Source organism: Lepus europaeus, chromosome 7 (genome assembly GCF_033115175.1).
Source record: "Lepus europaeus isolate LE1 chromosome 7, mLepTim1.pri, whole genome shotgun sequence".
Taxonomy (NCBI): domain Eukaryota; kingdom Metazoa; phylum Chordata; class Mammalia; order Lagomorpha; family Leporidae; genus Lepus; species Lepus europaeus.
Window position 1 is genome coordinate 103,107,839 of NC_084833.1, and position 27,728 is coordinate 103,135,566.

Sequence of the window (27,728 nt, forward strand, 5' to 3'; positions counted from 1 at the left end):
ATGACGGAGAAGCTATGCATCCACAGGTGCAGTGCCTTCCAACTTTTACTGGTAGGCTTTAATGGAGTGGGGAGAGGGCAGAGAATTGTAGACCAGTGGTGCTTTGCGAATGGCATGTCGCAGCCCTTTAGGGGGATAGTCAAATTGTTTTATTTGGGTATTAAAAATACTTCTAATGAAGAATACAACTGGGTGGGATAAAATAGAATAACTAGAAAATATCCAAGTACATCACATGCAGTGAGGGTAAGTATTGTTTTAGAAGGATTGTGGTTTGTGTGTGTATGTGTGTGTGTGCATGTTCATGTGTCCTGAATTGGGACTTGGTGTAGTTTTATTCACTCTGGATCCCAGGAGATAAATTTGAGAACCACAACCATAATTTAGTTCTTAAGCCACATATTCACATACTTTTGGGATTCTGAGTTTAAGCGATAAGCCAGACACAGAAGGGCAAATACTGCATGTTTCCACTCATATATGGAAGCTAAAACAATGTCAATGTGAACTTAAAAAGGTGCTTATAGGAAACTGAGAAAGTGATGGGAGGAGGGGTAGATATAACCAGCTTTGTTGCCCTACAGCCCAGTGGGAAACTGTGATTCACAATCATGTACTCTACACTTATAAAGACCTGGAGGAGAGGAGCTGGTAGGCTCCAAACACAAAGAAAAGATAAGGAAATTTAAACGGCAACTGCCTGATTTAGTCAGTTGATACTGTATTTATGTGCTGAAATATTGTACCATATGCCATAAAACTCTACAACTCTTTCATGTTAATAAAATTTTAGTTAAAAAACTAGAACTAAAATACTGAGCTACCAAAATTTTTGTGTTTTTTATATTTACTGAGCTTTTCTTGAGACTAAATTTAAAAAAAAATTTATTGAGCTTTTCTAAAGACAATCACCCTTGGGCTTTTTGGCACTATTTACCGACAACTTTGGCATGAGGAGATAAAAACCCAAGATGGAAACAAGTGTCCTAAAAAAAATAATGGTGGATTTATTGTGAAGCCTCTGGGGGCAGAGGAGACATGAGAGGGAAGGCATCAGAAAACTTGTGAGTATGCACGTGCACATGTGTGTCAGAAAGATTCACAAACCAGGGAGGGTTTAGTAGAAGACATTTACTTGGGTAAATGAAGCATTTACTTGGGTAAAAAGAAGCATTTTCTTGGGTCAACAATGCTGCAGCTTGCTGTCCACACTGAGTCTTCAATGAGAGAAGATGCAGAGACCTGATGTGACTCCAAACTTGTAGAAATAACTTGAGAGTCAGAAGCCAGGAATCCCTCAACTGGTTCTGATTCCTACCTCAAGGAAGAACTTTGCTTCTTATTTCTAATAGAATGTAGAAGGAACATTCTGAAAGCCTAGCAGACTCTCATCCTGTTTCAGAGATTACTGAGGAGGAACCAACATGCTCAGACCAGTGCTATGTCTATTTGATTTCTTGTGTGACTGTTTCTCCTGTCCTGTCTTGCAGGATATTCGTTTTGTTTCCAAATGCCATAGCTCGCAAGTCACTGGTGTTACTGATATTTACGTTAGTTTTCTGGGTCATATACTTGGCTTCAGAAGACCACATGAAGGTAGGAATTGTTTCCTTGTGTAAAATTTCACATAAGGTCACAATGAATGACTTCATTCTAATACCCCCTGCCTGAAAGGCAAGAAATAAAAGTTGAAATGCATATGAGAGGGTTCCCTAGTCAGCATTGCTCTTTTGGACAATATGTACACCATTGTTGCTGTTTCTCAGGGGCAGGTGGAGCGAGGCCATCTCAGTGGTTTTTGGCACAGCCGACCAGCCCACCTTTCAATCCTTCCTTCTTTAGCCTTGGACACTGTACTCCAATTATATCTCCACTTAAGTTCCCTGCCTTATTCAGAACATTTTCATCATCTTTGTGTAGTCCGATTAACATGTGTCAGATTTTTCTTTTCCTGTGATCTGTCTTTCTTTGTTTCTTTTCTTATTAAAGAGCAATTTTTTCCAGTTTTAAAATTATTTTTTATTTATGTAAGATGAACAAATTATATATATATATATATATATATATATATATATATATATATATATATTTAGGAGCATAGTGATACTTCTCACCCTGCTCTCCCTCCTCCCATTTCTCCACCCTCTCTACGCCTTCCTTTCTTATTCTTTTAATTTTTACCATGACATACTTTCAGTTTATTTTATAATCTTATGCTTAACCCTCCACTAAATAAAGAACTCAACAAATAGTAAGAAGGAAAAAAAAAAAAAAAGCAAAAACCAGCATACCTCAACAGTAGAGCCAAAGGCTGTAAATAATAAAATCTCAAAATGTCAATTTCACTCATTCATTGCATTTTTTGTATTCTAGTAGTTACCATGGACCAGGGACAACATATGGTATCTGTCTTTTTGGGACTGGTTTATTTCATTAAGTATAATGGTATCAAGAATGAAATCTCGTGTTTTGCAATAAAATGGATGCAACTGCAACTGTAGTCTTTCTTAATGATATTCTAGTTTCTTCTCCCTGCAACCATTTAGTGTGAAAATAATCTTTCAAACATTCCAGTTTCAGCATCTTAGTGTCCTGATCAAAGACTTTCACCAAGGTCTCTCACCAATAACAGTACAAGATCAACCTCCTTAGCTTAGCCATTTGAGGCCCTTGTCCATTTGAATCGAACTCTTTCAAGTGTTTCTTTCACCTTTGCCCAGTATGACTTTTTCTCCCAGCTTCAAGTAAGAAGAACCACATGTGTGGGATGTTTAGATTATAATGGGAACTAGCAAAAGAGCTCTTAGACCATACTCAGGAGGTTTCTCTTCTTGGGTCATCTCTCCAAATTCTGAGTTCTTTAGATTTCTTTCTTTGATCTTCTTTTCTTGCACACTTGTAGAACTTCATTCATATCCCCCATACTCCTTTGTTATCAGTATTAGTGTTTCTTAAAGTTAGACTTGAGGGCTCTCTGCACCAGAACTCCCATGTTTGTACCTGTGTGTGTACAGTGCAGATTCCTGAGCCCTACTCCAGAGTTACTGAAAGTTTTGGGGTTGAGCCTAAGATGTATTCACAATCTCCCCTGCTGATTTTTATAATGCTGAAGCATAACAATCTCTACAGTGTGTTCCCAGAGCAGAAGCCACTTCTGAGACCCACTGCTGTACATGTGTTATTCATTGGATGTCTCCACCTAAGCCTCTCAAAAATGCTGCCCCCCCTCCCCCCCACAGATACACATTAGGAGTGGGCCTTTAACTTATTACTGAGACTGGTATCTCATATTTGAGTACCTGGGTTTGAGTCTATGGCTCTGGATTCCAGCTCCCTGCTAGTGTAGATCTTGAGAGGCAGCAGGTGATACCTGAAGTGGTTGGGTCTCTGCCACCAAGTAGGGAGACCTGGATGGAGTTCTTAGCTCCTGACTTCCACCCAGTTCAGTCCCAGCTGGTGTGAGCATTTGGGGGGTGCATTAGACCAGAATTCTCTACCCCTCTCCACCCTCTCTGCCTCTTGAATAAAAAAAAGAAAAGGTGGGCAAGACGTATTTAAAAACACACCTTGAATCTGTTCTATCTCACACTATCCTCCCTTGGAAAAACAAACAAAACAAGCCTACAAGACCTAATGGAAAGAAATTTCCTGTGCTTTCCCATATCTCTCCTATCTTGACTATTGACTGCAGACCACGTAGTCAACCAAGCAAAAACTCTGGACTAGGTAAAAACCAGTAAGTGTTAGAAAATCTGCCTCACAAATCAGTCCTTTTTTCTCCATCCACATTTCTTGCTTTAAAGTTTAGCCCTTTGTCATTTCTCATTTAAAGTGCTGAAAAATAGTCTACTAATTAATTTCCCTGCCTTCAGTCTCAATCAGTTCTAACCATTCATTCAACAAACATTTGCTGTTTGTAGATTGTTTCAGGTTTTGATATAGACACAATATCATGGTTGTTTTTATCCATTTTAGTATTTTTTTGTTCTAGTACTATTGGTTGAACTCTGTAACTAACACACAATTATTCTTAGGTGTTTAAATTTTAACTGAAAAGTGATCCCTGTTAAATATGAGAGTGGGAAAAAGAGAGGGAGGAGATGTACAATTGGGCACATGCTCAATCGGACTTGCCCCAAATGATGGAGTTAGAAACGTGCCAGGGGATTCCAATACAATCCCACCAAGGTGGCATGTACCAATGCCATCTCACTAGTCCAAGTGATCAATCTCAGTTCACAATTGATCACACTGATAGATCTAAGAGTCAAAGGGATCACACAAACAAGACAAGTGTCTGCTAATACTAACTGATAGAATCAAAAAGGGAGAGAAGGATCCATCATGGGAAGCGGGATACACAGCAGACTCATAGAATGGCAGATGTCTTAAATAGCATGTTGGCCTCAGAATCAGCCCTTAAGGCATTCAGATCTGGCTGAAGAGCCCATGAGAGTATTTTAGGCATGGAAAGCCAAGACACTCTGGAAAAAAAAAGAAGACCTAAATGAAAGATCTCCGCGAGTGAGATCCCAGTGGAAAGAACGGGGCCATCAAGGTAGGAGGTACCTTTCTCTGAAGGGAGGAGAGAACTTCCACTTTGACTATGACCCTGTCGGAATAAGATCAAAGTCAGCGAACTCTAAAGGCTTCCATAGCCTTGGCAACTCATGACTAGAGCCTAGGGAGATTACTGACGCCATGAACAGGAGTGTCAAATTGTTAAGTCAGCAACAGGAGTCACTGTTTACTTACTTCTCATGTGGGATCTGTCCTTAATGTGTTGTCCAATTGAAGTAATGCTATAACTAGTACTGAAACAGTATTTTACAGTTTGTGTTTCTGTGTGGGTGCAAACTGATGAAATCTTTACTTAATATATACTGAATCGATCTTCTGTATATAAAGAGAATTGAAAATGAATCTTGATGTGAATGGAATGGGAGAGGGAGTGGGAGATGGGAGGGGTGTGAGTGGGAGGGAAATTATGGGGGGTAAGCCATCGTAATCCATAAATTGTACTTTGGAAATTTATGTTTACTAAATAAAAAATAAAAAATAAAAAAATAAAGAATTTGAAATTATACTTCTAAAGGAAAATTTGAATATGGTACTCTAACCACCTTCAGTTTGGTATAGGTGAAATTCCTTGGCATATTGTTTCATTTAGGCTCATTTGGGTAAACAACACAGAGCTTCCATTGTCCCAAGACATTCTTTCACTGCTGTCTCATCTACCAGCTCTTCCTTCAGGTGTCCACAAAGCTAACTTTAAAAAAAAATTATTTATTTTACTTGAAAGTTAGAGTTACACACAGAGAGAAGGAGAGGGAGAGAGAGAGAGAGAGAGAGAGAGAGAGAGAGAGAGAGAGAGAGGTCTTCCATCCGCTGGTTCACTTCCCAGTTGGCTGCAATGGCCAGAGCTGTGCAGATCCAAAGCCAGGAGCCAGGAGCTTCTTCCAGGTCTCCCACGTGGGTGCAGGGGCCCAAGGACTTGTGCCATCTTCTACTGCTTTCCCAGGCCATAGCAGGGAGCTGGATGGGAAATGGAGCAGCAGGATCTAGAACTGGCACCCATATGGGATGCTGGCACTTCAGGCCAGGGTGTTAACTCGCTGCACCACAGTGCAACCACAAAACTAGCTTATTACTTCCTTCAAGTCTTTGCTCAAATGTCATCTATATGATTCTAGAAACAGCCCATCCTAACCTCTTAACATTCCTCCTACCCTTTTGACTTCCTTTTTGCAATGGTGCTTTTCACTCCCTGCTGTACTCTATGAGTTACTGACTTATTATGTTCTTTGAATATTGTCTATCTTGATCTACCATAAGACAACATCTAAGAAGGCAAATATTTTTGTATTTATTTGTTGTTAACTTCCAAGTATCCAGAATATTGTGTGGCAAAAAGAGGTGCTTAATAAATAATTGATAAATAAAGAAAGATTGTTCAGTGATCTAGGTGAATGGTAATGGTAACTGAAAAATAGAACTAAAAGTAAGGATGGAAAAAGTCAATGAATTTGAAATAGAATAGGCAATAATAATGATTGGCTAGGAGAGGAAATGGTGGAGTTAACCAGGAACTGCATTCTAGATTTGCAGAGCTATAGGGCTGTGATAACTTTGAGTATATGAATATGTCAGAGTATGAGAAATACTTTTCAAGAACAGAAAATTAATTTATACAGAAACAATTTATATTTGAGATCTTTTCAGATCATCAAAATGGAGATATATCTTCAATAGACTATTGGATATGTAGATCTGAGTAAAACATGGTTTAATGGGTTAAGCTGCCATTTGGGAGACCTGCATTCCATATTGGAGCACTTCAAGTCCTGGATAGTTCACTTCTGATCCAACTTCCTGCTAATGCACCTGAGAAGCAGCAAGTGATGGCTCAAATACTTGGACCCTTGCTACCCATGTGGGAGACCTGGAAGACATGTTCGTTTCTTTGCTTCAGCCTGGCCCAGCCCCAGGCATTTGATTTTTCCATTTGAGGAGTGAGCAGTCAATGGAAAGTCAATCCCATTCTTATTCTTATTTATTTCAAGTAAATAGTAAAACTTAAAAAAAGCACTGGGCTGAGATGTGAGTTGTAGGAGAGAAAGTGGGGAAAAGGGATGGAAGAGAACTTGAAACATTTAATTTGCAGGAGTGGGGACTAAGTGAAAGCATGATAGTTAAAGGAGAACTGGAGTCTTAAAAAGCAGTTTGTTAATAAGGGAGATACTTAAGTATATTTAAATTCTTATGGAAAGAAGCTAATGGAAAAAGTAGGAAGTAAATAAGAAAATATATGGTTATATTAAGTTAAACAGGGTACTAGGAAGTGTAACTGCCAGCTAAGTATCATGGGTCTACAATGCTGACAAGTTTCAAAAACAAAGAGATATTGGTACTGGAGGAGTACCTTCAATATAGATCTATTTTCAGTTAACTTTATACTCATAAGATTAACTCTACACTAAGTAGAGGGATTAAAAAGTAGTATGAAGAAAAATGTAAAAAACAAAAACAAACAAAAAACATTGTTCCTCAACAGTCAAGACAAGGGCTGGTCACAAATCACTGCATCATAAAATGTCAATTTCACTCCTATAGATTACCTTTTAGGTACTCTATTAGCTACTACAGATTGGAGAGAACATATGGTGTTTTTCTTTTTGGGACTGGCTTATTTCACTCAGTACAATGGTTTCCAGTTTTATCCATTTTGTTGCAAATGACAGGATTTCATTTTATTTTTTTACTGCTGTGTAGTATTCAATAATATGCATATAGCATATTTCAATATTCAGTCTTTAGTTGATAGACATCTAGGTTGAATTCATATCTTAATATTGTAAATTGAGCTACACTGAATATGGGGGTAGAGCTAACTCATATACTAATTTCATTCCCTTTGGATAAATTCCTAGAAGTGGAATGGCTGGGTCATATGGTAGGTTTATACTCAGATATTAGAGGTATCTCCATACTGTCTTCCACAGTGACTGCAACAATTTATATTGCCACCAACAGCGGATTAGAGTACCTTTTTCCTAACATCCTGGTCAGCATTTGTTGTTTGTTGATTTCTATATGAATGCCTTTCTGATGGGGGTGAGGTGAAACCTCATTGTGGTTTAGATTTACATTCCCCTAATGGCTAGGTCTCTTGAGCATTTTTCATGTGTTTGTTGGCCATTTGAATTTCCTCCCTTGAAAAATACCTGTTAGAGTCCTTTGCCCATTTCATAATTAGACTGCTTGTTTTCTTGTTGAGTTTCTTGAGCTCTCTATAGATTCTGGATATTAATTTTTATCACTTGTATAGTTTTCAAATATTTTCTCCTTTTCAGTTACCTCATCATTCTGCTGTGTTTTGCAGTGCAGACAAATGTAAACCCATTTGTCTATTTTGGGTTTGATTGCCTGTGCTTCTGGGGTCTTTTCCAAGAAGTCTTTGCCTATGCTAACTTCTTGTAGGGTTTCCCCAATGTTCTCTAATAATTTGATGGTATTGGGTCATAGATTTAGGTCTTTGATTCATTTTGAGTGGATGTTTGTATAAGGTGTAAGGTAGGGGTCTTGCTTCATACTTCTGCATGTGGATATCCAGTTTTCCCAGCACCATTTGTTGAAAAGACTATCTTTGCTCCAGGGATTGATTTTTGCTCCTCTGTCAAAGATAAGTTGGTAGTAGATGGCATGGATTGATTTCTGGATTTTCTATTCTGTTCCCTTTGTCTACATGTCTGTTTTTGTGCCAGTACCAGGATGTTATGATCATAACTGCACTGTAATATGTCTTGAGATCAGATATTGTGATGATTCCAGGTTAGTTTTTGTTTTTTAAGATTGCTTTAGCTATTTGGGGTTTCTTGTGTTTCCATATGAATTTTAACATCATTTCCCCAAATTTTCCAATTTTGATTGAGATTTCATTGCATTTATACATTGCTTTTGGTAGTATGCACATTTTGATGATTTTGATTATTCCAACCCATGAACCTGGAAGATTTTTCTACATTTTATGTTTTCTATTTCTTTATTTAATGTTTTGTAATGTTCATTGCAGAGATTATTGACATTCTTGGTTAAATTTATGCCTAGGTATTTAATTTTTTTGTGGCTATTGTGAATAGGATTGATCTTAGAGTTCTTCCTCAGCTCTGGGATTGTCTGTGTATAAAAGGCTACTAATTTTTGTGTGTTAATTTTATATCCTGCAACTTTACCAAACTCTTATGAGTTCCAGTAGTCTCTTAGTGGCCTTTTGAATCTCCTATATAGAATCATGTCATCTGCAAATAGGGATAGTTTGACTTCCTTCTTCCCAATTTGTATCCCTTTGATTTCTTTTTCTTGTCTTATGGCTCTGGCTAAAACTTCCAGGACTATATATTTTTTAAAGATTTATTTTATTTATTTGAAAGACAAAGTTACGAGAGAGGTAGAGACGGAGAGAGGTCTTCCATCCACTGGTTCACTCCCCAGATGGTTACAATGGCTGGAGCTGTGCTGATCTGAAGCCAGGAGCAAGGAGCTTTCTCCAGGTCTCCCATGTGGATGCAGGGACCCAAGGACTTGGTCCATCTTCTACCGCTATCCCCGGCCATATCAGAGAGCTAGGTTGGAAGAGGAGCAGCCAGGACTAGAACCAGCACCCATATGGGATGCTGGCACTTTAGGCCAGGGCTTTAACCCACTGCGCCACAGTGCCAGCCCCAGGACTATATTGAATATCAATGTTGAGAGTGAGCATCCTTGCCTGGTTCCAGATCTTAGTGTGAATGCCTCCAATTTTTTCCCATTCAATAAGATGCTGGCTGTGGACTTGCCATCTATTTCCTTGATTATGTTGAGGAATGTTCCTTCTATACCCAATTTAATTAAAGTTTTCATAATGAAAGGATGTTGTATTTTATCAAATACTTTCTCTGCATCTATCAAGATAATAATGTGGTTTTGTTCTTCCATTTGTCACACTTATTGATTTGTGGATGTTGAGCCATCCCTGCATATCAGAGATTAATCCCACTTGGTCAGGTGGATGTTCATTCTGATGTATTGTTGTATTCCATTGACTAGAATTTTGTTGAGGATTTTGGCATATATGTTCATCAGGGAAATTGGTCTATAGTTCTTTCTCTGTTGTTTCTTTTTTTTTTAAAAAAAGATTTATTTATTTATTTGAAAGAGTTAAACAGAGATAGAAGTAGAAGCAGGGAGGGAGGGAGAGAGGAAAGAAGAGAGAGAGAGAGAGAGAGAGAGAGAGAGAGAGAGAGAGGTCTTCCATCTGGTGGTTCACTCCCCAACTGGCCGCAACAGCTGCCAATCCAAAGCCAGGAGCCAGGAGCTTCTTCTGGGTATCCCACATGGTTTCAGGGGCCCCAGGACTCTACTGCTGTCCCAGACCATAGCAGAGAACTGGATCAGAAGTTGAGCAGCTGGGACACAAACCAGCACCCAAATGGAATGCTGGCACTGCAGGCAGCAGCTTTACCTGCTATGTCACAGCACTGTCCTTGATGTTTCTTTTTCTGGTTTTAGAATTAAAGAAATGCTGATTTCATAGAAGGATTTTTGAAGGATTCCCCCCCTTCCAATATTTTTGAGTAGCTTGAGAAGAATTGGAATCAGTTCTTTAACTGGCTGGTAGAATTCAGCAGGGAAGCCATTGGGATTTGTGCTTTTCTTTGTTGGGAGTATCTCTATTACTGATCCAATCTCTGCTTGGTTATTGGTCTCTTTAGCTGTTCTATGTATTTATGGCTCAATTTTGGTACATTGTATGTTTCTAAGAATTTATCCATTTCTTCTAGTTTTCCCAAATTATTCTATGTAGTAATTCCTGATGATTCTTTTTATTTCTGTGGTATCTTTTGTTGCATTTACTTTTTCATCTCTGATTTTAGTGATTTGGGTCTTCTCCCTCTCTTTTGGTTAGTTGGCTCAATGGTGTGTCAATTTTGAATTCCATTTCAGGCATTTCATCAGTCTTTTCATCTTCATATTTTAATATTGAAGTACTGTTGTGTTCCTTTGAGGGGTTCATGCTGTCTTCCTTATTCTTGAATTTCTGCATTTATTTATAGGCATTTGTGAAGATACTTGTGGGGTTTTTCCCTCTGATGGATTCTATCTTTGAACTATATGCTTTTGTTCCTTATTGAAATATCTGCTCTTTCAATGAATTCCCAGAGGTATATGCTGGGTTTGGCCAGGGAACTCTGGTCAGTGCTCCAAGGTGGTAAGAGTATCAAGGGTAACACCCAAGTTGGATGTGGTAGATCTCTTCTTGTTAACTGAAGGGGGCTAGGGTCACTTCTGTTGGCACAATCACACCCTCACCTCCTATTCCAAGGATATCAATGCCTGGGTATTAGCCCTCAGTGAGTGTAACACTCATCTGTGATTCCTCATGAACTCTACAAAGGATCTGTGCATTCTTCAGTGTGAAGAATCCCGCTGCAATGATCCCTCCCAGGCAATCAGGGAGCTCTGATCATGTGGAGTCGCCTATAGTAATTGCCCTGTGCCTTCTTGTGCCATCACAAAATTCCCACAATCTCAACCCACAAGGCTCCCGCAATCATGGATTGCAGAAGATCCTCTCGGCCCCACTAGCCTGTCCCATCCACAGAGAGGCAGAGACAGTCCTAGTCCAGCTGCACGAGTGTGCTCCACCTGGGCAGTTTGAGCCCCAGTCTGTGGTATGTTGAGGGGCAGGGTCTGCATCAAAGTCGTACATGTCCCAGGCCCTGTCAATCCTCCCAGCCAGACTCATAGTCAGTGGGGAACACAGATTTTTCCCTTTGCTATAATCCCTGGATCATACACATGCAACAAGAGCTGCTGGCTCAATGAAACTTTCTCCCCAGCAGTTGCTGGTTGCATGCACCGGAGCTGCTGCCACCAGTACTGCTGAGAAGGTAGCATCTTGTCTCAGCCAGTTTCTGTGCACATGCACAAGAACTTCTGCAACAGCCTCTTATGCCCACAGTGGTGTCCACCCTCTCTCAGCTGGTTGCTGGGCACTGCTGTGGGGGGGATGGGTGAGGTGAGATAAACGTGCCCCCTCCCCTTTTTACTGGGTCAGCAGGTACCCATTTCCCCTTAGGGCTCCAGGCTGGACTCACACCTTTCTCTCCCTCTGGCTAGATCACCAGTGGCATGGGTTGCTGTAGGCTAATCTCACCTTAGTCTCCAAAGCTGGCATTTTCTCTGGCTCTCAGGTGCTGGGGTTGTGTGTTGTGTCTGTGTTCCTGTTGCGTGTCTGCATCTTCCACATCCATGGCATTCCTCTTCCTTTGGTAGAATTTCCACTGTGATTTTCTATGTTTCCCCTGAGAACGTACTTCCTACACTTTTTTGTGTGTGTGCTATTTATAGCTTGCCTAGAGTAGTATGCTGTTCCCCATTCTGCCATCTTGGAATCACGAAGTCATCAAGATTTGTGTAAGTTTTCCATTGATCTAATTATTAGAGTATGACATACATGATGCTATATCTTTTCTTTCACATAACCAAATATTTTATTCAGAAGAAATTTTGACAGCAGTTAATGACAAAGGAAATAGCATTCATATACTTGGGCTTCAAGATTTTCTTTTCAATGGCCAGAGTTGGGCCAATTCAAAGCTAGGATCCAGGAAATTCTTCTAGGTCTCCCACACAGGTACAGGGGCCCAACTCTTGGGTTATCCTCCGGTGCTTTCCCATGTTATCAGCGGGAAGTTGGATCAGAAGTGGAGTAGTTGGGTCTCAAACTGGTGCAAAAATGGGATGCCGGTGCTGCAGGCAGAGGCTTAACCTACTACACTACTGCTCTGGCCCTGTCTAAACACTCTTATTTTGAGAATATCTTTGATAGTCAACATGAACAAAATGTTATCTTTTGAATTGATTGGTACTTAACTCAATAATAAGTGATCTGGTGATTCTATCATGAGAAATCTATTATAAATATGTAATCTTATCTATATAAAGTTGGAAAATATCTCAATGTTCTATAAAATGAAAACAAATAGATACAATTCAATTGTACAATATTGTTGGATACACAATCCAGGTTATATAAGCAACTGAAAAATAATGATCATAAGTAAATGACAACAACATGGTTATAGTACGTGATATTAACTGCTAAAAAGTGTTAACACTATATATTTAGTATGACTAAAATTACACATGATATATACATGGGAGGAGAAAGAATGGACATAATAAATCAAATATGCAATAAAACAAATAAAAGTTAGGTACAGTCATATTTAAAAACTTGCTCTGGCTCTGGCTTCCAGTATATATTAAATGATTTTATAAAGAAAAGATAAGTGAGGGAATGAAAGGAAAAAAATTAAAATTCAATCATAAAAAATTAAAATTCAATCATGAAAAATTTATGTATTGTATCAAGTTTTAAAAAAATGTATTTGAAAGTCAGAGTCACAGAGAGAGGAAGAGACAGAGAGAAAGAGAGATCTCCCACACGCTGGTTCACTCCCAAAATGGCTGCCATGAAGCCAGGAGTCAGGTGCTTCATCTGGGACTCCTATGTGGGTGGCATGGGCTCAATTACTTGGACTATCCTCTGCTGCTATTCCCAGACCATTAGCATGGAGCTGGATGGAAAGTGGAGGTTCAGCCAGGACATGAACTGGCACCCATGTGGGATGCTAGTGTTGCAGGCAGTGTTCTTATCTACTATGCCACAACGCTGACCCTTATTGAGTTAATTTTTAAGCCAAGGCTCCCCAACAAAGCCATCCACTAACAGCAGGGGAGATCACACTATATGGAAATTGATTTTAGTGATTCCATAACTGAAACATAGTTACAATTGATTTTTGATATGTAATTTCATCCCACTGAGATGTGAAATGAACCATAATAATTTGTATTGAAAGCAAGCCTTATTATTTGCTGATGATATGCTTTTTCTCTTCCATACTTCAGCTCTTCTTCAGCTTGAGAAACCCTGCCCCATTAATCCAATGGAGTATCTTCAAATGGAGTATTTCTCCATCTTCAATGGAGTATTTCTCACACTCAGAAGCACTACTGAATCCAGCAACAGAGACTGAGCTGAGAGTAAAGGAAATCCTGGAGAAACTGGATCGGCTGATCCCACCCAGACCTTTCACCCACGTGAATACCACCACCAGTGCCACACACAGCACAGCCACCATCCTCAACCCACGAGACAAGTACTGCGTGGGGGACCAGCTGGACATTCTGCTGGAGGTGAGGGACCACTTGGGACGCCGGAAGGAATATGGTGGGGATTTCCTGAGGGCCAGGATGTTCTCTCCAGCCCTGAAGGCGGGAGCCTCCGGAAAGGTGACTGACTTCAACAATGGTACCTACCTTGTCAGCTTCACCCTGTTCTGGGAGGGCCAGGTCTCCCTGTCTGTCCTGCTCATCCACCCCAGTGAAGGGGCATCAGCTCTCTGGAGGGCAAGGAACCAAGGCTATGACAGGGTGATCTTTGTGGGCCAGTTTGCTAATGGCACCTCCCAGGTCTTCTCTGAATGTGGCCTGACTCTAAATACAAGCAATGAACTCTGCCAGTACCTGGATGCCCGAGACCAAGAAGCCTTCTACTGCGAGAGGCCTCAACATGTCCCCTGTGAGGCCCTGACCCACATGAGCACCAGGACTAGAAATATTTCCTATCTTAGCAAAGAAGAATGGAACCTTTTCCACAGGTAAGCAGGCCCTCAAACACAATGATAGAGAAAAAGTAGACTGAAGATCAGATCCACTGTGCCTAATATGAAGGTACTTCAATTGCTTCTCAGCCTTTTGGCTAAGATCAAGTGTGGTATGAAGGTACTTCAAGAGATTTATAAGAAAGTGGAATTAAAAGCACGAATTTATTCTGTTACAAAAACTTTTTGAAATCCATGCATAATTTCCTCATATTATGAGAAAAATTGCACCAAAATGAATGCATACACTTAATTCCATTTTCCATATACTTAAAAATAGTTTTTTAAATTATTATTTGAGAGGTAGAGAGGAAGTGAGAGGGAGGGAGAGAAAATTAGCTTCTGTCCACTGGTTCTCTTCCCTCCCCCAATGCCTGCAATGACTCCAGCTGAGCCAGAGACAAAGCCGGGGGGCAGGAATTCAATCCAGGTTTTTGACTTGTGTGGCAGGAACCCAATTATGTGATCTGTCACTGTGGCCTGTGAGAGTCTGCATCAGCAAGATGTTGGAATCAGGAGTTGACCCTAGGCACTCTGATGTGGGATGTGGGTGTTCTACTCTGATACCCTAGCTTCTGGGACAAACACTTGCCCACTATGAAATTTTTGAAGTTCCCTGATAGCTTTAGCTTTTATCATGCCAATTGATGTTGTCTGAGTCCAACTGTTCAGAGCTGATTCAGCTGGTAATATGTTCACAAGACCCCATACAGGTCACCTCTAGAAACATTTGCTAAAAGGAGTATAACCAGTGGAACTCTTTCTATAACATATACCTATAGTTTTTCATGGTCTATGATACTTACACATTCAGTAGGGCTTTTTTGTAGGCCAGCTTTTCCTATAATGTGTTCTATGAATATTAATCCTCCATAGTACTAACAGACAGAATGGGAAAGAAAAATAAATGGTATCATTATTCAATCTCCTTTACCCTTTATATGTAACAAGTCATCAAATCCGGTAAATTATACCTCCCAACTCTCTCCCAAACTCAGCTATTTCTATTGTTGTTGCTTCTAGCCTGTATAAACAAGTATTATTCCTCAACCAGATTATCACAAAACCTCCAGAGCTGATTTCCCTGCCTCAGTCTTGCTTCTTCCAATCTAGTCTCCACACCACACCTAATTTTTTTAAATGCAGATTTGTCTTTTATTTTTTCATGTTTAAAACCCTTAACATGAGCCTGACTGTACGGCTGAAATATGAATTCTTCAATGGGATTACATAGACAAGTTCTGTAGCCTCTTGCCTGACCTTCATGATGTTTTACCCTTAGTCAAAGTCCTTTTATTTCACCAATGAGCCATGATCTCTCTTAATTCTGGCACTTCCCAAACTTTGCTTGAGACATCATTTCCTCCAGGAAGCATTCCATATCACTTTGTGAATTGCTGGTTTTATATTTTCCTATTGTGTTTTGTTCTTCACCAATAGAACACTTACTTCACTATTAAATTTCCAATTTAATTTTTTATGTCCTCTGCTAAATTATAAGCTCTGTGAAGCAATAGTAGTTAACTATTTGTTTCACCATTTACTCATCCAATTTATAAATAGCACATTTTATATTCCAGACATAGCTCTCCGTGTTAGGAATTAACATTCTAGTGGGACAGAATGATAACAAACATATAAATAAATAACAAGCATATAAATAAAAAATAACAAAAAGTCATTATGGTAAGGGATTTTTAAATATCTTTATTTATTTATTTGAGAAGTAGAATTAGAGACTGAGAGAGACAGAGAGAAAGGTCTTGCATCTTCTGGTTCACTCCCCAAATGGCCACAACAGCCAGAAATGAGCTGATCCGAAGCCAAGAGCCAGGAGCTTCTTCCAGATCTCTCATGTGGGTGCAGTGGCCCAAGTAATTGGGCCATTTCTGCTGCTTTCCCAGGCCTTAAGCAGAGAGCTTGATTGGAAGGGGAGCAGATGGGATATGGAATGGTGCTCATATGGGATGTTGGTGCCAGAGGTGGAGATTCAGCCTACTATGGCACAGTGCCCACCCTTATGGTAAAGGATTTGAATGCAATGGTTGATGCTGTTTTAAAAGGTGCTCAGGTAAGATCTATTTTGAACAGTAGCCTGAATGAAGCGAGGAAGTTAGCCAGGTGAATTTTTGGAGAAATAACATTCTCTAGAGAGGGAATAGGAACTGAGACAAGAATATGCTGGAATGGGATTGGGGAAGGGGGATGATGGAGACTTTGAGGCCAACTATGTGTTACTGTTGTGTCAGAGGTCTAGCACAATGCCTGCTACCACGAATGTTCTCACTACCTGTTTGTTGAATGAAAGTGAATTACAATCTGGGAAAATCACTAAATAGCTTTCTTTATAGTAGGATTTATCAGAAGCTTTAATGTGTGTCTTTTTTTTTGACAGGCAGAGTGGACAGTGAGAGAGAGAGACAGAGAGAAAAGTCTTCCTTTTCTGTTGGTTCACCCCCCAGCGGCCGCTGTGGCTGGCGCTCTGTGGCCGGTGCACCTTGCTGATCCGAAGCCAGGAGCCAGGTGCTTCTCCTGGTCTCCCATGCGGGTGCAGGGCCCAAGGACTTGGGCCATCCTCCACTGCCTTCCCGGGCCACAGCAGAGAGCTGGCCTGGAAGAAGAGCAACCAGGACAGAATCTGGCGCCCGACCGGGACTAGAACCTGGTGTGCCAGTGCCGCAGGTGGATGATTAGCGCTGGCCTAATGTGTGTCTTTTCAAGCAGGGGTAGAAACTAAACATTTCCACACATTTGTTTTCTGGATCATTTTAAGAAATTGATTCCAGAGTCTGGCAACTGCTAATGTGGAAAGGACTTAGTTTTCTGATACATGTTTAGAAGAGCAAACTGGATGATATTTTACCCTGGAAATTCAGGTTCAAATCCAATTCAAGTGTTTTGATGACACAGGGGTTAGGGCATAACTGACCCTACATCTCTATGATTTCCCTTCCAAACCTACCTCACCTGAGTTTATTTTTCTTTTCTGGATACAGGTACAGAAAAAATCCATTTCTTCTATGGCTCAGCCAAAAGAGGCTGGGCTTTTTCAAATAAATTTTTGAATTGTAAGCAAAAGAAAATTCATCATTGAGCCATAGAGAGATGACTATTTCATCTTGAAGGTCTAAGAATTGTCCTAAATGTAGGTCAGAGACTATCTGCGCCTGATTCCATATTCACAGTTGGCCACATTTGATTCCCTCTTTTTGTAAAACAAAATTTATTTGAGGTATATAGATTTCATTTATTTCATGTTTGCAGATTTAGGAACACAGTGATACTTCCCTTCCTACCATCCGTCCCACCCATGTTCCCATTCTTCCTCCTCTTTTCTCTCCTAACCCCTCTCAATTTTTACAATTATCTAGTTTGTTTACTTTATACTTATAAGATTAACCCTGAGCATTTTTTCACGTGTCTGTTGGTCATTTGTATTTCCTCTTTTAAAAAATGTTTGTTCAAGTCCTTTGCCCATCTCTTAACTGGATTGTTTGTTTTGTTATTGTTGAGTTTCTTGAGCTCATTATAGATTCAGGATATCAATCTTTTGTCAGTTTCATGTTTGCAAATATTTCTTCCCATGCTGCCAGTTGTCTCTTCACTTTATAGTGTTTTTTTGCAATGCAGAAGCGTCTCAGCTTGATGTAATTCCATTTGTCAATTTTGGCTTTGGTTGCCTGTGCTTCTGAGATCTCTTCCAAAAGGTTTTTGCCTATGCCAATGTCTTACAAAGTTCACCCAATATTCTCCTCTAGTAATTTGATGGTATCAGGATTTAGATCCTTGATCCAATTTGAGTAGATTTTTGTGTAAGGTGTAAGGTAGAGTCTTGTTTCATACTTCTGCATGTGGAGCTCCAATTTTCCCAGCACAATTTTTTGAGACTGTCTTTTCTCCATGGATTGATTTTAGCTCCTTTGTCAAAGATTAGTTGGTTGTAGATGCATGGATTGATTTCTGGAGTTTCTATTCTGTTATATTGGTCTACATGTCTATTTTTGTGCCAGTACCAGGCTGTTTTGATTATGACTACCCTGTAGTATGTAAGAAATCTGGTACTGTGATGCCTCAAGCTTTGTTTTTTTTTAAAAGATTTATTTGATTTATTTGAAAGACAGATATACAGAGAGAGGTAGAGACAGAGAGAGAGGTCCTCCATCTACTAGTTCACTCCCCAATTGGCTGCAATGGTTGGAGCTGTGCTGATCTGAAACCAGGAGCCAGGAGCTTCTTCCAGGTCTCCCACATGAGTGCAGGGGCCCAAGGACTTGGGCCATCTTGCACTGCTATCCCAGGCCATAGCAGAGAGCTGGATTGGAAAAGGAGCAGCCGGGACTAGAGCCAGTGCCCATATGTGATGCCAGCACTTCAGGCCAGGGCTTTAACCAGCTGTGCCACAGTGCCAGCCCCTCAAACTTTTTTTTTTTAAGATTGTTTAGCTATTTGGAGTCTCTTGTGTTTCCATTTGAATTTTAGCATCATTTTTTCTAGATCTGAGAAGAACTTCATTGGTATTCTGATTGGAATAAAATTGATTCTATAAATTGCTTTTGGTAGTATGGACACTTTGATGATATTTATTCTTCTAATCCATGAACATGGAAGATTTTTCCATTTTTTGTGTCTTCTTCTTAAATGTTTTTTATTTTTCATCATAGAGATTTGTCACCTCCTTGGTTAAATGTATTCCAAGGCATTTAATTTTAATTTATTTTAGCCAAAGGGAGACATAGATTCCAATACAATAGTAATGGGGAACTTCAACACCCCCATTTTCATCAATGAACAGATCAACTAGACAAAAAAATCAACAAAGAAACAACAAAGCTAATTGACACTATCAACCAAATGGACTTGATATCTACAGAACCTCTCATCCCACAGTTGTAAAGTACACATTCTTTTCATCAATGCATGGAATTTTCTCTAGGATAGACCATATGCTAGACCATAAAGCAAATCTCAGTAAATTAAAAATATCAAAATCATACCGTGCATCTTCTCTGACCACAATGGAATGAAGCTGGAAATTAACAACTCAAGAACCTTAGAACATATGCAGCCAGTGCCGTGACTCAATAGGCTAATCCTCCGCCTTGCAGCGCCGGCACACCAGGTTCTAATCCCGGTCGGGGCACCAATTCTGTCCCGGTTGCCCCTCTTCCAGGCCAGCTCTCTGCTGTGGCCAGGGAGTGCAGTGGAGGATGGCCCAAGTGCTTGGGTCCTGCACCTCATGGGAGACTAGGAGAAGCACCTGGCTCCTGCCTTCGGATCAGTGAGGTGCGCCGGCCACAGTGTGCCGGCCACGGCAGCCATTGGAGGGTGAACCAACGGCAAAAAGGAAGACCTTTCTCTCTGTCTCTCTCTCTCATTGTTCACTCTGCCTGTCAAAAAACAAACAAACAAACATAAAAAGAACATATGCAAACAATAGAGACTGAACAATTTGTTCCTGAAAGAACAGTGGGGCATCGAAGATGTCCAAAGATAAAGTACAAAATTCCTGGAAACTAATGAAGATGACAGTAAAACCTATCAAAACTTACGGGATACAACAAGAGCAGAGTTAAGATGGAATTTTATAGCAATGAGTGCCTATATCAAGAAACTGAAAAGGCATCAAATAAGTGAGCTATCAATGCATCTTGAGAACCTAGCAAAACAACAACAAACCAAGCCTAAACATAGTAGGAGGAAAGAAATAATTAAAATTAGAGAAGAAATAAACAAAATTGAAACAAAAAATAAACATACAAAAATCAGTGAAACGAAGAGTTGTTCTTTTTAAAAAATAAGCAAAATTGATATATTATTGGCCAACAAACCAAAAAAAAAAAAAAAGAGGGAGCAGAGTCAAATTAATAAAATCAGAGATGAAAAAGGAAATGCAACAGCAGATGCCACAGAAATAAAAAAAAGCATCAGGAATTACTACAAAGAGCTATATGAGCTAAATGCCAACAATTTGAAAAAATCTAGAAGAAATTGATAGGTTCCTAGACACATATAATCTACCAAAATTGATTCTCGTAGACACAGAAAACCTAACAGAGCAATAATCAAGGCAGAGATAGATTCACTAATAAAGACCCACCAGTAAAGAAAAGCCCAGGACTGGATGACTTCACTGCTGAATTCTACCAGACATTTAAAGAAAAACTAATTCTAATTCTTCTCAAGCTATTCAAAATGATTGAAAGGGAAGGAATTATCCCAAACTCCTTCTATGAAGCCAGCATCACCTTATTTTCTAAACCAGAAAAGGATGCAACAGAGAAAGAACTATAGACCAATATCCCTGATGAACATAGATGCAAAAATCCTCAACAGAATACTGCATAATCAAATCGAACAACACATCAGAAAGATCATTCACCCAGATGAAGTGGGATTTATCCCTGGTATGCAGGGATGGTTAAACACCCACAAATCAATCAATGATCACATTAACAAACTAAAGAACAAAAACCATATGATTATCTCAATAGAGAAAGCATTTGATAAAATATGACATCCTTTCATAATGAAAACCTTAAGCAAATTGGGAATAGGAGGAATATTTCTCAACACAATTAAGGCAACTTATGACAAATCCGTGGCCAGCATCCTATTGAATGGGGAAAAATTGGAAGTATTTCCATTGAGATCTGGAACCAGACAAGGATGCCTACTCTCACCATTACTATTCAATATAATCCTAGAAGTTTTAGCCAGAGCCATTAGGCATGAAAAAGAAATCAAAAGGATACAAACTAGAAAGGAGGAAGTCAAATTATCTCTATTTGCAGATGACATGATTCTAAATATAAGGGAACCAAAAGACTACACTAAGAGACTATTGGAACTCGCAAGAGTTTGGTAAGGTGGAAGAATATAAAATTAACGCACAAAAATCATTGTGTGCACAGACAATACTTTGGCTCTCTCCTGAGATGGTTCTCATGGAAGCCTGGGTTGTAGGAACCATCTTTGCAGTTTCCTGGCTATGTTTCAGGAATCCGAAAGTCCCTACTTTACTCCCCAATAGACACATTTCTTTTCCAGATTTCATGCTCTGTCCAAGCTGTCAAATTTTGCCCACTGCATGAAGGATTGAGTGCACCTGTAAGCAGTATTTGGCTTCATAAAGATCATATATCTTAGACATCTTGTTTGACATTCTATTGTTAAGATGTAAGTCCCGTTCTGAGACCTAAGGAGGTTCTTTTCAAAATCCTCAAACTTATCCCCTTTCCCTTTCATTTGTAACCTAGTTAATACGTTTTCTCACTAAATTTGTTACTTCCAACCCTGGCTGCAAAATCAGAGATGCTACTTCCTCATTTAATCACTTCCTCCAAGTTAAAGAAAAAGTCTTTTTCTTTTTTATTTAAGAGTCTTATGGATAATCATGTTAGGAAAACAATTTGGTTGCCATAAGAAAAGACATCATATAGGCAACACAATTACTCACAATTCTTTCAATTTCTATTATGATCCAATATTGCAGGACCTCTTCTAAAATATACACACACAAAGACAGTAGACACTAAAATAAGTGCTTTGTACCATGACACCATGTTTTTTTTCCAATATTTTTTCTTTTTTTATCTTTTATTTAATGAATATAAATTTCCAAAGTACAGCTTATGAATTACAATGGCTTCCCCCCTCCATAACTTCCCTCCCACCCACAACCCTCCCCTTTCCCGCTTGCTCTCCCCTTCCATTCACATCAAGATTCATTTTCAATTCTCTTTATATACAGAAAATCAGTTTAGTATATATAAAGTAAAGATTTCAACACTTTGCCCTCACATAGCAACACAAAGTGAAAAATACTGTTGGAGTGCTAGTTATAGCATTAAATAACAGTGTACAGCACATTAATGACAGAGATCCTACATGATATTTTTTTTAAATTGATTAATTTTCTATGTAATTTCCAATTTAACACCAAGGTTTTTTTTCATTTTCAATTATCTTTATATACAGAAGATCAATTCAGTATATACTAAGTAAAGATTTCATCAGTTTGCAGCCACACAGAAACACAAACTGTAAAATACTGTTTCAGTACTAGTTATAGCATTACTTCACATTGGACAACCCATTAAGGACAGATCCCACATGGGACGTAAGTACACAGTGACTCTTGTTGTTGATTTAACAATTTAACACTCTTGTTTATGGTGTCAGTAATCTCCCTAGGCTCTAGTCATGAGTTGCCAAGGCTATGGAAGCCTTTAGGGTTCGCCGACTTCTATCTTATTCTGACAGGGTCATAGTCAAAGTGGAAGTTCTCTCCTCCCTTCAGAGAAAGGTACCTCCTACCTTGATGGCCCCATTCTTTCCACTGGATCATACTCGCTGAGATCTTTCATTTAGGTCTTCTTCTTCTTCTTTTTTTTTTTCCAGAGTGTCTTGGCTTTCCATGACTAAAATATTCTCATGGGCTCTTCAGCCAGATCCAAATGCCTTAAGGGCTGATTCTGAGGCCAGCGTGCTATTTAGGACATCTGCCAGTCTATGAGTCTGCTGTGTCTCCCACTTCCCATATTGGATCGTTCTCTCCCTTTTTGATTTTATCAGTTAGTATTAGCAGACATTAGTCTTGTTTGTGTGATCCCTTTGACTCTTAGATCTATCAGTGTGATCAATTGTGAACTGAAATTGATCACTTGGACTAGTGAGATGGCATTGGTACATGCCACCTTGGTGGGATTGTATTGGAATCCCCTGGCACGTTTCTAACTCCATCATTTGGGGCAAGTCCGATTGAGCATGTCCCCAGTTGTACATCTCCTCCCTCTCTTTTTCTCATTCTTATATTTAACTGGGATCACTTTTCAGTTAAAATTTAAACACCTAAGAATAATTGTGTGTTAATTACAGAGTTCAACCACTAGTACTAGAACAACAAAATACTGAAAAGGATAAAGTATTACATTGTACAACAACAGTCAGGACAAGGGCTGATCAAGTTACTGTTTCTCATAGTGTCCATTTCACTTCCACAGGTTTCCCCTTGGACACCATGTTCTTAATCTGAACTTTAATGCACCATCAAAGTTCAGCTTTCGTAACCAAATTCACAGAGTAGCCGGGTCTTGGTCTCATTTGTTATCTTCATTTCCTGGGATAGATGTGGGAGAACTAATGGTCAATCAGCCTCACATTTTCTACTTAGAGAAGTTTTAATTTCATGCCAAAGATAGGTCTCTTGGGATCCTCAAAAATAAAAATTGCAACCATTTGTTAAGTACCTACTATATGTTAGGGTTTACTACAGTTGTATCCCTTGTATTATACCTTTAACCTCAGGAAGACACTTTGGAGTGATTATTATTATGGTCATTTTATGGATGAGGAGATTTAATAACAGACATATTAAGTAGGTTGTTCAAAGTCATGTATCAAGAAAGTGGAAAAGTCAGAATTAAGTCCTAGTTTACCCAACTCTAAAGTCAATGGGCCATAACAACATCCCTCATGATACCACCACTCCATGGTACACTCACAGAGATTTTGTTTTTACCCTGTAGGTTGATGATGGAAAGTTGTGGAAAGATTTTATACAAGGGTATGAAACAGACAACACAGAGGTTGTATTTAGATGTGATAAAACATAGATGGCAAAAGATAATATCTTGATAATTTAGAGCAGTGTTCTCAAAGTAATGTTCCTGGAGTAGTAGCATCAGTTTCACACACACAGCTGCTTGTTAGAAACCCAAATTCTTGAGTCCCAACATAGAACTATTGAAAGAGACAGTGGGTGATGAGGCTTGGCAATCTGAGTTGTAGCAACTATTTGAGGTAATTCTGACTCATTCTCAAGTTTGAGAAGATTTGGCCTTGGAGCAGGTCACTAAGGGCCTGAACTGCTGCATGTAAAAAGATGGAGAAAATGGACTGTGAATCACTTAGAATATAAAATTAAAGGATGGATAGATAGATAGATAGACAGATAGAGGATTTAATGGATTACACATGGAGGTGAGTGCTGCTCTCTGGATTTTCAGATGTCCTACCATTAGCAGGATAGTTTCTAAGAATTCTGATCCATTTACATCCCCCAGAATATCTTAAACACATCAAAATAATGAAAAACAAAGCATTTTCAGGGGATTAAGAGTGGTTCAATCCATCTAAGCCAGTAATTCACTCTTACATTATTGTTTGGACAAATATTAAGCTCATTTGTTTTCCTATTTCTTGAAGGTCTAATATAGGAGTTGAAATGATGAAGAATTTTATCTCCATCGAGGTCTCACCATGTAACAGTAAGTCTGTGCTACTGCCTACCATGTCCACAGGGTCTTCATTTTTAAAAAAAATATTTATTTATTTATTTGAAAGGTGGAGTTAAAGAGAGGCAGGGAAGGAAGGAGGGAGGAGGGAGGGAGAGAGAGAGAGAGGGAGAGAGAGATCCTTCATGGGCTGATTCACTCCTCAAATTTATTCATATAAAGGACACTATTGGGGCTGGTGCCACAGCTCACTAGGCTAATCCTTTGCCTGCAGCACTGGCACTCCAGGTTCTAGTCCCAGTTGGGGCACCGGTTCTGTTCTGGTTGCTCCTCTTCCAGTCCAGCTCTCTGCTGTGGCCCGGGAGTGCCACAAGATGGCCCAAGTGCTTGGGCCCTGCACCCGCATGGGCGACCAGGAGGAAGCACCTGGCTCCTGGCTTCGGATCGGCACAGCACACCAACGGAAGGAAGACCTTTCTCTCTCTCTCTCACTGTCTAACTCTGCCTGTCAAAAAAAAAAAAAAATCTTGAGTCCTCATAACTCCTCTTTTGTTTCCCTCTTGCCTGGACAGTTCTTTGCAGTAAAGGCAGGCAGGTTCTTAGAGATGGTGCCCAACTTATTTTTTGGAGCCACTTACAAACTTGATGTAATTGGATATGGATAATGCATGTTATTAAACTTATACCCCGGGGCTGGCACTGTGGGTCAGTGGGTTAAAGTTCTGACTTGCAGCACTGACATCTCATATGGGTGCCGGTTCGAGTCCCGGCAGCTCCAGTTCCAATCTAGTTCCAAGCTAATGCACCTGGGAAGGCAGCAGAGGATGTCCCAAGTGCTTGAGCCCCTGCACCACATGGGAGACTTTGACTTTGGCTTGGCTCAGTGTTGGCTGTTTCAGCCACTTGGATAGGGAACCAGTGGGTGGAAGATTCTCCCTCTCTCTCTCTTGCTCTCACTCTCACCCTGTCTCTCCTTCTCTCTCTCTGTAACCTTGCACCTAAAATAAATAAATAAACCTTTAAACTTATACCCTGAACCTAAGCAATGCAGGTGGACGATGAAGACATGCTTTCTAAGCAACCAGGGTAAAAATGGCCTCAGAATCTCACCTGAGTTCAGCCTCCAGCAGAGCCAGTGAATCCAGCTTAGGCCCTTTTAATGGTGGGATGTTTGCAACAAGGAAGCCATGGTCCTACTTTTTCCTGCACTTGTCAGAACACACTGAGAATATTACATTCAGTTCTAGACACAACAATTAAGCATTTAAGGGTTTGCAGGTTTTACTGTAAAACATGATTCTGGTACACACAAAATAAACAATTTGCAACAATGATTCCGTAAATGCTCAAGCTTCTTTCATGGATAAGTGGCTTGAAGGGGGTGGGGATTTGTAGCGTGGCAAAGCCAGTGTCGTTGGTGCAGTGTTCAGCTGGGCTACTGAGCCCTGCTAGTCCTCGGTCACACATGTGCTGGCTCTAGCCAGTTTTCTCATAGTTACGTGGCCTTGGAGACAAGGTGGAGCCCAGAGAGAGAGTGTGAATGCAAAGGAGAAAACTCCAAGAAAAACCCAGTGAGAACTGTTAATTCATTCTTTGACATGATCTTACTCAACAAATATTTGTGGAAGGGAGGAGGGTAGAAACAGCGACCAAGAGCTGGGTGAAGGAAAATAACAGGAAGGCAGCGGTGAGGAGAGTGTTTTGAAATAACCCGTGGTAATAAAAGTGACTGACTGTGGGCCTTTTCGTTGCCAGACAGTGAGAACATCAGAGAGAAATGTCATATTGGGATGAAGAGTCCTTTCCCTAGTGGGTATGCTTTGAAGGGAAGGTGGATTACAGCATTTTGCAAACAGATCAAGTTCAGTGAAATAAAAAACATAAACGACTGTTTGGAAAGAAAACGTATTTACCTCATGGGAGATTCAACACTACGTCAGTGGATACTCTACTTAAAAAAAGTTGTGACAAGTATGTATTTTGTTATTATTTTGAAATTGTGATTGGCTTCTGAGGTTTATTTTTTTTTAATCACCATTAGACTCCTTTGCTTTCCTCTTCTGATCTTAATTTTAGATTTTTTTTAATTTATCAAACTCTTAGCTTTGAGTTTTTAATGTAAAGTTAGTTTTCATTTACAAATATAAATTTTTCTTCCTCCTGTCTTTGATAAAAGTCCAAAGTTTTAGTTAAGATTTTAATTCATATGCTAAAATTCTTTACCTGGCATAGGCATCAATGCTTCAGTTACAAATGATCTTGGTTAGAATGCTAGATACTGTATGAATTTTAAAATTATATCATTTTCTTCTTCTTAAAAGTCTTATTGATTTGTTTCCTGCCAGCCTTAAAATATTTTGGTCATCATGGAACTAGAACCTTTGAAACACACATTCTTCTGGATGTTGAAAGACATATTTTGATTCAGTGGAAAAAACACAGTTATCCATTTGTTACCCTAAAGGTTTTCTCAGTGAAAGATGAAAACTATATTTCGCGAGAAATTGACCGTGTAGCAGGAGACAAAGACACGGCCATTGTCATTACCCTTGGCCAACATTTCAGACCTTTTCCCATCAAGACTTTCATCCGCAGAGCCATCAATATTCAAAAGGCCATCAAACGTCTATTCCTGCGAAGCCCAGAGACCAAGGTGATACTGAAAACTGAAAATACCAGGGAGATCCATTCAAATGCGGAGATGTTCAGTGACTTTCATGGTTATATTCAGAATCTTGTCATGAGGGAGATTTTTGCAGATCTCAATGTGGGTGTTATTGATGCCTGGGACATGACAGTTGCATATCGCACTGATAACATTCATCCACCTGATTATGTGATTGAAAGTCAAATTGATATGTTTTTAAACTATATTTGCTAGAGGAAAAATACAAAGAAACAGCACGAGTCATTCTCTGTAGATGGTCTCATATATATGGCAAGGATAGTTTAATGCAATATGAGGTATGAGTAAACTGAATTTAAAAAAATTAAATTGGGGGCTGGTACTGTAGCGTAGTGGATAAAGCCACTGCCTGCAGTGCTGGCATCCCGTATGGGCGCTTGTTCAAGTCCTGGCTGCTCCGCTTCTGATCCAGCTCTCTGCTATGGCCTGGGAATTAGTGGAAGATGGTCCAAGTGCTTAGACCCCTGTACCCACATGGGAGACCTGGAAGAAGTTCCTGGCTCCTGGCTTTGGATTGGCCCAGCTCTGGCCATTGTGGCCATTTGAGGAGTCAGCCAGCAAATGGAAGACCTCTCCTCTCTCTCTCTCTCTCTTTCT

The 27,728-nt window shown here is 39.7% G+C and overlaps 1 protein-coding gene and 1 pseudogene across 2 annotated transcripts; both read left to right on the top strand.

Annotated features, from left to right (window-relative positions):
• On the top strand, positions 1-27,326 carry LOC133764698 (NXPE family member 2-like). 2 transcript variants are annotated; one of them, XM_062198378.1, is made up of 6 exons: positions 1-26; positions 1,491-1,596; positions 13,456-14,207; positions 24,417-24,478; positions 26,201-26,416; positions 26,791-27,326. In XM_062198378.1, the coding sequence occupies exons 1-6, from the start codon at positions 1-3 to the stop codon at positions 27,324-27,326; spliced, it is 1,698 nt and encodes a 565-aa protein (XP_062054362.1). The 2 variants fall into 2 exon arrangements, with proteins under 2 accessions (XP_062054362.1, XP_062054363.1); XM_062198379.1 differs by lacking the exons at positions 1-26; positions 1,491-1,596 and having other exon boundaries at positions 13,779-14,207; positions 24,417-24,482; positions 26,205-26,416.
• Positions 14,289-14,445, top strand: LOC133765033 (U2 spliceosomal RNA; annotated as a pseudogene).
• Positions 27,327-27,728: the final 402 nt, after the last annotated feature.